Source organism: Bufo gargarizans, chromosome 3 (genome assembly GCF_014858855.1).
Source record: "Bufo gargarizans isolate SCDJY-AF-19 chromosome 3, ASM1485885v1, whole genome shotgun sequence".
In the NCBI taxonomy this organism is placed as follows: Eukaryota; Metazoa; Chordata; class Amphibia; order Anura; family Bufonidae; genus Bufo; species Bufo gargarizans.
This window is the reverse complement of record NC_058082.1, coordinates 208,108,579-208,121,633: the sequence shown is the minus strand read 5'-3', so window position 1 is coordinate 208,121,633 and position 13,055 is coordinate 208,108,579. Positions and strand designations below refer to the sequence as shown.

At 40.8% G+C, this 13,055-nt stretch overlaps 1 protein-coding gene across 1 annotated transcript in view; it reads right to left on the bottom strand.

The window, feature by feature from the left end:
* Positions 1 to 5,538: 5,538 nt before the first annotated feature.
* The window catches only part of PRRG1 (proline rich and Gla domain 1), a 54,900-nt gene continuing 47,383 nt past the window's right edge, over positions 5,539 to 13,055 (bottom strand). The window contains exons 3-4 of the mRNA XM_044288094.1: positions 12,011 to 12,171; positions 5,539 to 6,586 (exon numbers count right to left, since the gene is read on the bottom strand). Of these exons, the coding sequence (XP_044144029.1) occupies positions 6,077 to 6,586; positions 12,011 to 12,171 (671 nt within the window). The 3' untranslated portion in view covers positions 5,539 to 6,076. The remainder of the gene's footprint in view (positions 6,587 to 12,010; positions 12,172 to 13,055) is intronic.

Genomic DNA, 13,055 nt, shown 5'->3' with positions numbered 1-13,055 from the left:
GGTATGACGGGCTGGATTCCTGTTCAGAGCAGGAGCGCACAGCGTCATTGGTTGCTATGACGCCGTGCGCTTCATGACGCCGCTTCTGTACAGTAATACACTCGTATAGTGTATTACTGTACAGCAGCGGTGGCATGAAGCGCACAGCGTCATAGCAACCAATGACGCCGTGCGCTCTTGCTCTGAAGTTTATTTGGGGCCCCTCATTCTAAGGCTGAATGCACATGGCTGTGTTCCACGGCCGAGAGCGGTCCTTGGTATGCCGGGCTGGATTCCTGTTCAGAGCAAGAGCGCACAGCGTCATTGGTTGCTATGACGCCGTGCGCTCTTGCTCTGAACAGGAATCCAGCCCGGCATACCAAGGACCGCTCTCGGCCGTGGAACACAGCCATGTGCATTCAGCCTTAGAATGAGGGGCCCCAAATAAACTTTTTGGGAAGGAGAATAAGATAAGGAGGTGCAGTTTCCTCCACAGTAATACATAGAAGTTTTGGAAACAGACAATTTGCTCATTGGATGGTTTCTAAGGAATCCATTTAGCACTATGGGGAGACAGAAGTCAGACCAACACCTAATTTACTTTTAGAACCTAACTGATGGAAAATTTAAAAACATGGATTGCTGTGGGAAACCCCTTTAAGGCAGATATTGTGCTTATTACATAACAAAAAGGTCATTCTACTCAAGTCTATTTGTGTTGACTGTACAAATGTGGTATCATATTGAGCTGGAGAATGAAGGGAATAGGGCAGTTTTACCTAAAACTTTGGCAGAAAGGTGCTTCTTTTTCTAATTTCATCCTATTTGGATTTTTTTCCAGATTCCCACTACATTATATTAAAACATATATTCAAAATTAAATGGTGACAATAGAAACTTGTCAACTTGGCCCGCAAAAAACAAGCCCTCATATGGCTATGTGAACGGAATAATAAAAAAAAGTTATGGCTCCAGGAAGGCAGGGAGTGAAAAACAAAGAATCCCAAAGTTTTAAAAGGCCCAGTGAATCCCCAATGATGTGGGTGCAATCCAATGGATATAGAATTTACAGGGACTGACATGTCTTATCTAAAATAGATAGTGGATCAGAGTCCTGAGTTTTCCAACATACTTGCTTAACGACCCCTGATGGATAATGGAAATCTTATACAATACTATGGGAAGAAGGAACACAAAGTTGATGCTGGGCTACAATTGGACATAAACTAAATGGTAGTTTACTTAAAGGAAACCTGTCATGTGGATATTTGATTATAATCTAACTAATTATATATAATCATTAACTACTAGATAGTGCCTTAGATATATTCACTTACTGGTGTGACAGATGGTTACCTCATAATATACCCACAAAGATGCCGCATGCTAATGAGCTGATTGGAGTCCAGCGTATATTTAATTAACAGCTCTAGCCACTCCCCTGCCCACCTGCTGCTGATTCATATGGAAACAAACTGTCACTCAGCAGCAGTTGGGCGGGGAGAGTCAGGAGCTCATGAATATTCAGGACTCAACATTATCAGCTGGAGCTTTTCAATACAAGATGTTGGCAGATTGACTGGGTCAATTAAAGGGGACCTGTCACCTGCAAAACGCATATTAAACCAACCACAGTACATTATAGAATCCCCCAGTGTGTTGCTAATCATGTTTTTCTTTCCTCTTTGCGTTTCTTCATACTTGTTAAAAACGCTGTTTTAATGACTGTTGGCACTCTCTCCGAGTCAGGCATGAAGTCAAGGGGGCAGCGGCCTCCTTGCTTCAAGTAAAGCTAAGTCCGCCCCTTACCCCTCCTCTTTACAATTAGATGGACATGCTGCCATGATCACGCTCTTCTTGCGCATGCATGGTAAGCTGCCTGTTACAGCGTGACGGCCGGACACGCGCAATCTAACTGTCCGGCACATCGGCAGTCAACAAAATTCAGGCGGGTGAGTGAGGATCACGCTGTAAGAGGCAGCGTACCGCGCATGCGCTAGAAGAGCGCGATCCCAGCATCACGTCCATCTAATTGTAGAGAGGAGGGGTAAGGGGCGGGCTTAGCTTTACTTAAAGCAAGGAGGCCGCTGCCCCCCTGACTTCAAACCTGACTCGGATAGCGTTTTTAACAAGTATGAAGAAACACAAAGAGGAAAGAAAAACATGATTAGCAACACACTGGGGGATACTGTTAGGTACTGTGGTCGGTTTAATATGCGTTTTGCAGGTGACAGGTTCCCTTTAAAGAAAGTGACCCAGCATTTTGAAGAGAATCAGTCACTTATTTATGTTGCCCTCAGTTAGGACACCATAAAACTGGTGACAGGTTCCCTTTAAAAGTGGGGATGTACAACCTGCGGCCTGCTATGCTATTCTGTGTAGCCAGCAACCATGTGGTCGCAGACATGCTAGTCTGTGTCTGGTGACTGCTCACATGTATTTTCCATGTCAGAGAGAAGGGTGACTCATAGTTTGGGTGCAGGTAAAAACTAATGGTTTGCAGTGTGGCCCTCTGGGACCTACATATTCTGGCAGAATGAGGGTCTTTGTGTGGCACATCAGAAAGGAGCATAAAGAGAATTTGTCACCAGTGACCTCTCTATCCAACTGTCTGCATAGACACATAGGTGTGGTTCACCTGAGTAAAACACTGTTTTGTTCGTCTGTGGCTCTTTTCCAGAGTTATGATACTTTTTTCTTAAAAGGAACCTGTCACCGGGATTTTGGGTATAGAGCTGAGGACATGGGTTGCTAGATCGCTGCTAGCACATCCGCAATGTCCAGTCCCTATAGCTCTGTGTGCTTTTATTGTGTATAAAAACCGATTTGATACATATGCAAATTAACCTGAGATCAGTCAGAGCTTGAAAATATGACTCTTCTCTGGTCACACAAGTAAGATATGACTCTTATGTTAATTTGCATAAAAGGCAGGAAGTACAAAAATGCATAATACTTACTGAATTCGTCTGCAAGAAATTAAAAGTGTAATTTATAGGTTTAGGGCAACACAATGAACATTTAGAAATGCTCAGTGGAGGGTAGCATAGTAGAGGTGACAGGTTCCCTTTAATATGGAAATTAGGCTTTTGGTGCAATGAAGGTGTTACAATTGCTTTTGTTGCACCCAAGCTTCACCATGTTCTGTGGCAAGCCCCTCCATCACTGCTTTGACACTGAGTGGCCCTGTCAATCAAAGCAGCCTGGGAGTAGTTTGGGTGCAACAAGAGAAATGGTTATGCTCTCATCGCGCCAAAGGGCTAACTTGCATATTAATAAGGGTCCATTCACACATCCGTGGTGTATTGCGAATCGGCAATACACCCAGCCGGCACCCCCCATAGAACTGCCTATTCTTGTCTGCAATTGCAGATAGGAATAGGACATGTTCTATTTTTTTGCGGAGCCGCGGACCAGAAGTTTCGGGGCCGCGCACCAGAAATGCGGAGAGCACATAGTGTGCTCTCTATATCTCTTCCGGCCACATAGAGAATGAATGGGTCCGCACCAGTTCCCGATATTGCGGAACAGATGCGGATCCATTTGCGGACGTGTGAATGGACCCTAATAAGGATCATAACTTGGAAACTGAGCCTCAGATTATCAAAAGAAAAACAGCATTTTATTCAGGTGAACCACAGCTACAAGTCTATGCAAACAGCTGGATAGGGAGGGCGCTGGTGACCGATTCCCTTTACGTGGAGATGTGACCATACGTACGATCAGCTATCTTCTTGGTAGTTTATGGCAGTAGTAAAACACTCACCTGTTTCATCAACTCACAAAGTACAATGGAGAGACTCTTTCTATAGTGCAAGCTGGGGAGGCATTCATGGCATACACTTTTGAGATGCCATTAATGTCTCAGTTGGTAATAAGTGTTGTTGTGGCATACCCTGGGAAAGGTTCAATCTGACAATGTTGCCCTCAGACAAGAAAAGGTTGTCCACCCCTGCTTTAAGTAGTGAAAGAAAGAGGACTACTGTAGTGAAGACCAACCTAAGTACAATTAGGGATGAGCGAAGTCGCTTGGCTCAAAAACTTCAAAATTAATACTGTACACAGATCCATCTCCATACAGCATTAAAATGTACGGCCTCCAACAAGGCGAAGTCAGTTATTATATACTCACGAGACTTCGGTGAATAACTTCAGTATTTGATTTTTAATACTAAAACTATACTATTTGTTTCAGTTCTGAGGTACCAGTCAGAACCGAAGCCGAGTTCGGATACAAGTTTTAAAATGTTATTTTTTTTTTCAGTTTAAAAATCAAATACCAAAAGGGATACAAGTTTTAAAATATTTTTTTTTTCAGTTTAAAAATCAAATACCAGAGGGAATAACTGACTTCGCCTTGTCGGAGGCCGTACGTTGTAATACTGTACAAAGACTGATCTCCATACACCATAGTTTTGAGCAAAGCGACTTCGGATCTAGGATCCAAAGCTCACTTCGCTAATCCCTAGAAACAATCATACATAGACATACTCAAAACCATGTAAATACCCAAACTCATTACAGACAACCACTTTGAGGGCTCATGCGCCCAACCGTGATCAACCCAAGAAGCCAGGTCAGTGTGTCTGCTGGATCTTCCAGGCTGACCTCAGCTCCTCTGAACAGAAGTGATTGTATCATAGTGTTTTATAATGCAGTCAGTTCCAATCTGATCGCAGATCTCCTGTACTGAACTGTGAGTAAAGGCCTATGATACAGTCACTTCAGTTCAGGGAAGCCACGGTTGGCCCAGGATATCCGAAAGATACACAGATCATGTTTCCCAGGTCAATCGTGAGCCCTTAATATGAAAGCAGGGAGGGTTATCATCCACTTCACATTTTGCCTTCAGCAGGAAAAATATAGTATTATATGAAGCCATTCTAATGAAAATATCTGTGTCACTTCCCAACTGAAATAAAGGGGGTATTTTATACTGGGCGAATCCTGGTTTTAAGGTTATCAAAGTCTTTTTAATTTAACAGGGGTCATGTTTTTCTTTAATGCTGGGGCTACTTGGTGATTTTGGCCACAAAAACTATCGTATGATCAAAGATTAATGTGTAGCAGTGCAGACAGTAAACTGAATGGGGTCACAGCAAGACTTGCAAGTTGCTATGCCTAAGACCCTAGAATTGCAAAAAAATATAAAAAAAATGTTGGATATTTTTGCGATTCAGGGGTCATGGCAACTTGGGAATCATGCTGCGACCCCACTCAGTTCAGTGGCTCTACATCTACACAGCAATCTTTGGTTGTGCGATGGCTCAGATCACCATGTAGCCCCAGCCTTAATCTAATACCTAATTAGTCAGCGGTAGAGAATTATTTTGGAAAACTTGGTGATCACTATGACAACTAATTTCAAGGTTTTGCAGAGACAGATGTATAAAAGCATTTGAGTTGCAGGTTATATTAACTTGACACAATAGCACAACATTTGCAGAAGATTACTTATTGTAAGTAATCATAAAATTATTTTTCTTCTTAAAGCAAAAAGTAAAATAAAAAGGTCTGTCTTTTCTGAATGAACTTTAACTACCTCATTCTCCAAAGGAATCCAAAATAGGCATCCAAATGTAACAAAATTAGCCTAAAATTTACTTAACATTTAAAACAATGTGTAATTTGCAGGCATAAATGTGACCTGAGGCATTTCATAAAAATATATTAAAATTTTAAATAATACACAAAAGTTAGGCACAAATGTAAAATAAAAAAGTAACTTTATTCAAAAATCATAAAAATGCACTGAGAGGTTACTAGTGGTTAACTTGCTATACCAGTATCATCCACAAGGGACAGAATTATTGCAAAAAAAAAAAAAAAATGTAAGAGCATCATATAATATACAGATTATAGTTAGCTTAGTTTAATGGCCATAGAGAACAGTCCAACAGCATTTTCCATTACCAGTATAGACACAATTCCTTAGAATGTGTTCAAAGTCATTTTTGACACTTCTGTATGCTCGTGTCCTCTAAAAGTTAGTCACAAAAGTCCAATCTTGTACAAAGGCAAATAATACTGTGCTTAGAAATTCTTCATCTGCAATTTAAAAAATTAGAAACGGTATGTGTGGTAATTTATATCAATGTTACTTGACACTGGAGACCTCATGAGGTACTGAGACTACAGAGGCACATATGGCTATTTCTTCATATTGTGGAGGAGGCTCTGTTGGGTTCTGTTGTGGCTCACTCACTCTGACCCCTCTCTCTCCAGTTGCTTCCTCATAAGAGGGGGGAGGATCACAGTTTGAAAATCCCGCTGATAATGTATCTGAACGCACATCATAATCGATAAATCCATGAGGTTGCCCAGCCCTATTAAATGCTTCCTCCACGGTGCAGAGTACATTGGAATGCTGCTGGCTGTCCATGCCATGATCAGTTCCTGCCTCTGTAGTATCTTCTCTCACTCCTCTGGGTGCATAAGCAGTCCGACGTCGCGCCTTCTTTTTGAAAACGCACCTCCACAGCAATAGCAGCACCAAAAGGACAATGAAAAATACTGTGATCATGGGGAAGGCAAGGTAGAATGGATACCAACTGCTGTCTGTGCTTGAGTCCTCATGTCCACTTGTATATTCTTTCCAAAACTCTTTCTAGAAAGAAAAAAAGGCATTATACTAAAAATATTTGACAATAAGTAAACTGGATTTAAATTGGACCTGTAAACTCTCTAGACATGTCTGCTGTAGTAACTACTTGCTCCAGAATTGGTATTACATGGGAATGCAAGTAGTTACTAAAACAGACATGTCAGGAGAGGTTACAGGTCCTCTTTAAAGAACAGTCAAGATAAATTGATAAAAGATTAAACATGAGTAGTTATGAAAAACTAGTTACTTCATACATTAATATCAAGTTGTAGGTTGTAGTAACATTACAAGTGACATCTACTGTGAGAAGTTTCCATATTAATAAACGGACTAGTGGCAGACGAGATTCAGTGAACGAGATTCCTGAACAAAGCTCAGATTTAGCATTGTGGCTTGCATTTACATCTTTGCACCATTTATTGTACATTTGCTTCCTAAATGCAACTTCTAGTCTTCATTTAATAATAAAAACTTTCTACCTTTGGCTCTGTAAAGTCTGTGTAAATCCTTCACATAGCTAGCTGTGCTGCTGATTGTTGCATAAAACCTAAAAAAAAAGTAAGTGAACCCTTTGGAATTACCTGGATTTTTGCATTGATTACTAATTATGTGATCTAATTGATATAGTCGAACAGATGTTCATATCTGCACTGGAGGCTCTGTTTGGAGCCTCTATTGCAGATTCATCAGAAACAGTGGAGAGAAAAGTAAAAAAATGTATAAATAAAAAAAAGTCCTGCATGGAGGACTTTTTTTTTCTCCACTAAAAAAGCAGGCTTCAAAACAAAAAACAAATGGACCCCATTATAGTCAATAGTATTTGTTTGGCTTTATTCAAGTCATTATTGTGCCGTATCCAGCATGTCCGTTATTTTCATTGTTTTGTTCCTCTAATAGAAACACTGGCTTTATCAGTGATTTCTATCAGTAATTGTGAGTCAAAACCCCAGAACAAATGGAAATCTTTCCATTATACCTTATCTCTGTGTAGACTCTACTCCTGCTTTTGGCTCACAATCACTGATGGAAATCACTGACCTAAAACTGACTGTATGAAAGCAGCCTAACACACGGTTTGCACCGTTCAAATCTTCTATTGACCATACCAAGTACACATTCACAGTGTAGGGAGTTAAAGTGGACCCTGAATTATTATGAGATCAGAAGTTTGGGAAAAAATAGATTTACCAGGACTTAGGGTACTTTCACACTAGCGTTCGAAGAATCCGGCAGGCAGTTCCGGAGATCCGTATGCAAACTGATATCATTTCAATGGAAATGAATGCCAGATCCGGCAATACGGGATCCGCATGCTGCGGTATTTTCTCTGGCCAAATACCGTAAAAGGGACGGAACGGAAGACATCCTGATGCATACTGAACGGATTGCTTTCCATTCAGAATGCATTAGGACCAAACTAATGAGTTTATTTTCTGGTATTGAGCCCCTATGACGGAACTCAATACCGGAAAACTTTAACGCTAGTGTGAACGTAGCCTTAGGTGCTGGGGTTAGTCGATTACTGCGGTCCACATGCGGTCGGGCTGCTCCCCCAATAAAAGACACGCCACAGTGTCAGGGGTTTAGCAGCTCCTCCAGAATTGCCACTATATATATTTTTTGTTTTTCTCTTTCTGCCTTGTTAGATTTGAGTGTGTTTGCCTTCACTTGGCATTCTAACACTCTTTTGCACCTGGTAACCTCCATCACATGGTCTGGTGTGGGTGTGGCTCGCGGCCTGGCTTCATTCACATAGTACTACCGCAGTATACATGCTGGGCATTTGTGGGAAGCTTGGCTGCGAGTTGAATTATATCACCTTCAGACCGTGTTCACACCATAGTTAGAGCAGCGGTTAGGACCCCTTGCCATGCTGAGAACCGTGACGTGGTGCATGATGGGCTCCGATATCTCCATGACTGGAATATATTGGCAAAAGTCTCAGCTTTTAATACCTGCATTTATGTCTTGCCAGCATAGTCAGTGTTATATCTGTTTGGTGCATTCTCTCTCTGTGTTTTATTAGGTGCATAAAGAGTTTACTAAACTATGAAAAGATATATACAAAGATAAACAAAGATTAAGTAAATTAACAGTCACAGAGTAATGTGGACAAATGTGCAAGCCCCCATCGACCAGCACCCAACATGGTACTCAGCCAATGCCCATATGATACAAAGAGAGGTGATGGTAGAAAGACACCTTACCCTGATTATGTCTTCAATGGAGCTGAGCTCTCTGTTCAAAAACTAAGTGTTTTTTACTCTCCTGGCTCCTCCTAGCTCCACTTAAAGGTCAGTACGCAAGCACAGTTATTTTATACTGCAGAAATGTGGCCTGGTATACACATCACTAAATAGCTTCATGAAGTTAAAGGGGAAGAACCAATTAAAAATCTCGCTTTACAGACCCTCAAACTTAATAACTTTTACATCTCTCTAGGAGCTATCACCTCTACCAAATGTTTCCGGTGAGTAATGCCAAATTTAAATGATCTATCTTTACACCAATCAGCAGAATACTAGCAGCATACCTGGATCTGGCAATTTTTGCCATTCTTTTCACAGACTCTCTCAAGCTCTGTCAGGTTGGATGGGGAACGTCGATGGATAGCCATTTTCAGGTCTCTCCAGAGATGTTTGTTTGGGCTCAAGTGAGGGCTCTGGCTGGGCCACTCAAGGACATTCACAGGGTTGTCCCTAAGCTACTCCTGTGTTGTCTTGGCTGTGTGCTTAGGATCATTGTCTTGTTGGAGGTGAACCTTTATTCCGGTCTGAAGTCCAGAGCACACTGGATCAGGTTTTCGTTAATAATATCTCTGTACTTTGCTCAAATCGGCTTTCCCCCCCAACTCTGACCAGGCTCCTTGTTCCAGTTGCCGAAAACCACCACCACCACAGCATGATGCTACCATCACCATGCTTCAATGTAGGGATGGTATTGGGCAGTGCAGTTTCCTCCAAACATAATGCTTAGAATTGAAGCTAAAAAGTTATATTTTGGTTTTCACCAGAGAATCTCTTTTCTCACAGTCAGAGTCCTTTAGGTGCTTATTTGCAAACTTTCATGGATCTTTTACTGAGGAGAGGCTTCTTTCTAGCCACTCTGCCATAAAGCCCATAATGGTGGAATGCTGCAGTGATGGTTGACCTTCTGGACGGTTTCTCCGATCTGCACACAGGATCTCTGGAGCTCAGCCAGAGAGACCATTGGGTTCTTCTTGGTCACCTCTTACCAAGGCCTTCTCCCCCTTTCCCATAATTACTTAATTTGGTATTATTCGTTTTTAATATTCCATATGTTGTATTTGGAAGCTGTAAAAAAAATATGAATGGGGTGGAATTGGGGAAAAAAAAACAATCGTCCGACTGTTTTACAGGCTGTGGGAGACATTTGCCAAATCATATGTCTTTTTCGAGGCTTAAAAAAGTTATTATTGTTTTGTTTTTTTTACTTGAAACTTTCAGTTTTTATTATGTAAAAACACTTTTTCACCTTTTATTACTTTTTATTTTTTGTCCCACTATTGGACTTCAACTTTTGGGGGTCTAATCCTCTCTACAATGCATTGACTGTCAGTGTAATACACTGACAGTCTGCCTATGAGACCCAGCCTGGGGGCTGGATCTCATAAGCTTCTGTAGGAGGCAAACCCCTATGTACTGCTGTAACCCAATGGGGTGGGGGAGGTTCACACAACTGATTTTGAAAAACATGCTTTAAAAAAAATAATAATAATAATTAAAAAAAAAAAAAAAAAATATTATATATATATATATATATATATATATATATATATATATATATTTTTTTTTTTTTTTTTAAAGCATGTTTTTCAAAATCAGTTGTGTGAACCTCCCCCACCCCATTGGGTTACAGCAGTACATAGGGGCTTGCCTCCTACAGAAGCTTATGAGATCCAGCCCCCAGGCTGGGGGGGGGCTGGAAATACATTTGTTTTTTTCCTGCGGTTTTGGGTGTTTTTTTTTTTTTAACCAATGGGTGTGCACTTCAATACAAAGCTGAATTTTCAGCTTGAGGTATTTGAAACAGAATTGATCTTTCTTTTGGTCTTTATGGCTTATTCTAGCTGCGTCTTCAGGTCCATTTTCTGTGAAACATACTCTCAGTTTCTAGGCATGGACCCTCCGATCGTGCAGATGGTATGAATAGCGTCACTTACCTCTAGGGGTACATGTGCACCCCTTTTGTATGTCTATTAGTGATGTGATTTGTAATGAGCCAAGCATGTGTGTCCATCACATGACCAGGACAGATTTTTATCCACTGGAAGTTAAGAATGGAGGTTCCTACTGAACCTAAAATATTTACAAATGTGAGAGATCGATACAAAAGTATACTGGAAATTGTATACCTTTTCATTATACAAAGAAATGTATTTGCCACAACCAGAATGCCCATTGGCATTCATGTTCACAAGTTGTAAATGAGTAATTAAAATATGGTGCACCATTAGGATATTTCCTTACAACTGTTTCTTTCAGAAAAAAATGTTAACATTTATTTCCTTTAGGAATAAGTATTATATGTCACGAATGAGGTAATGTGATGCAACACTATAACATGGAAAAACTGAGAATGGTATACCAGTCTCAGACATCGGGAAAAACAATGCCCGGCAGGGCCTTTTATAGTTCCACGTTTTCCTAGTTACAGCACCAGGTCAGGAGTTACGTATGTACCGGTAGTTCCACATTTTGACGATTCATTTTGCTCAGCAGGAATCTAAAGCCCCACACATTCAGATTTGTTGGAAAGAGTTGCCGCAAATACCATTTTTCAATATATGTACACCAAAAAACAAACACAAGTACATTAATAAACCTCTTGTGTCTTTGGATAAGCCACTTGCAGACAGTTAGAAGCATGACACCTTGTGGTTCTTTTCTACCTAGCAGAGAAAAAACTAGGATTGGGCATAGTAATAAACAGTGAATATTCCATATGGATTACTCTGCAAAAAAAGTAATTAAAAATAGAGTTATGATGCTGCCTCAGTACATTTTTGTGATCTTTTTTCTTGGTTTGTAAAAATCCAATGTCAAAGGACAGAAAATGCCAGGATTTGTATGGCGTTTTAGAATTTTCTATTGGCCAACGTGTAACATCTGGTCACTGCATATTTTTCTCCCAAAAAAAGAAAGAATTTTTTTAAGCTGTATTGTGAAACCACCCTTTAAAGGGCTCGTTTTGTGTTTACATTTTTTAAGTTTCCTTAATAAGAATGGCACCACAAGTATACTGATGGGTAATCTGGGTACTCCTATAACATTTGTATTCCCTAACAGGAAGAATGGACAGGGCTGGTCTTTAGGGGGCAATCCCTTTACAATATTGTATAGTACCTAGAGGCATCAGCTTCAAGACAGGGAGTACGCAAGTCAAAATCCTTAGTAGTGTACTTACAGTCCGCTCATCGTTCTCAAATGCTTCTCTTGCCTCTTCATAGCTGCATAATTCCTCTCTGCATTCCCTCTCGATGTTTCCTTGCTTTATCTCCTCTAAGAAACTGTTTGCTCTAGGAAAACGCTTTAAAATGGAGTTTGCTTTATCGTCAGACAGGAACACTAAAACAAAAATAAAAGTTAATTCATAACTATGGAGTTATAAATATCCCAGAAAATTGTACAATGCTCCCGTTTCATTAATATATAATATAAAAATGTCACTGCCTTTTTATCATATACCACCCCCCACCCCTTGTTTCAAGTAGTCAAGGAAGCTCCTCATTCTGCTTGCCTAGATTGTCTTTACAAATCCTCTGTCATCAATATCAGGTCGGTGGGGGTCTCACACTTGGCTACTCCACTGATCAGCTGCTAGCACCAGAAACTATACAGTGGACAGAGGCAGAAGGCTCCACCGACTGTTGTTTCTGGTGCTGGTATATACTGACTTGAATGGGAGCTGCGCTGCAATACTCCAGCATGGCCATTACATAGTGGATGGAGCCTTCTGCTCCTGGCTTTATCCACTGTACATTTGCCGACGCCTGCCCAAAACAGCTGATTGATGGGGGTGCTGACTGATGGTGGTCAGAATGAACGTTCCACTTTTTCCAAGGAGGGGGATCATTTTATTTTATTTTTTAAATTTCTTCCACTTAATAAAACACATTTTTTTTTTTTTACAGAAATCGAAGGCACTGCATTTTGCGTTGCCTTTCAGTTCTTGACACATTAGTATTTGGAAACCGGACGTTTTGCCATGCGATCCTATGAGATCTGTGTACGCTCCTGGTCATCAGCACCTAAATCAGGGGAAAACACCTTTAATATAATCCGTAAACCTGACATGAGCTTCCTTTCCCCTCTGCCGACCTTTATTCACACACCAGTGTTTGGTCAGTGATTTCCATTAGTGATTTTGAGCCCAAACCAGGTGCGGCTCTAAACACAGAACAGGAGCAGATCTTTCCATTAGACCTTATGTCTGTGGAGGCTCCAATCCT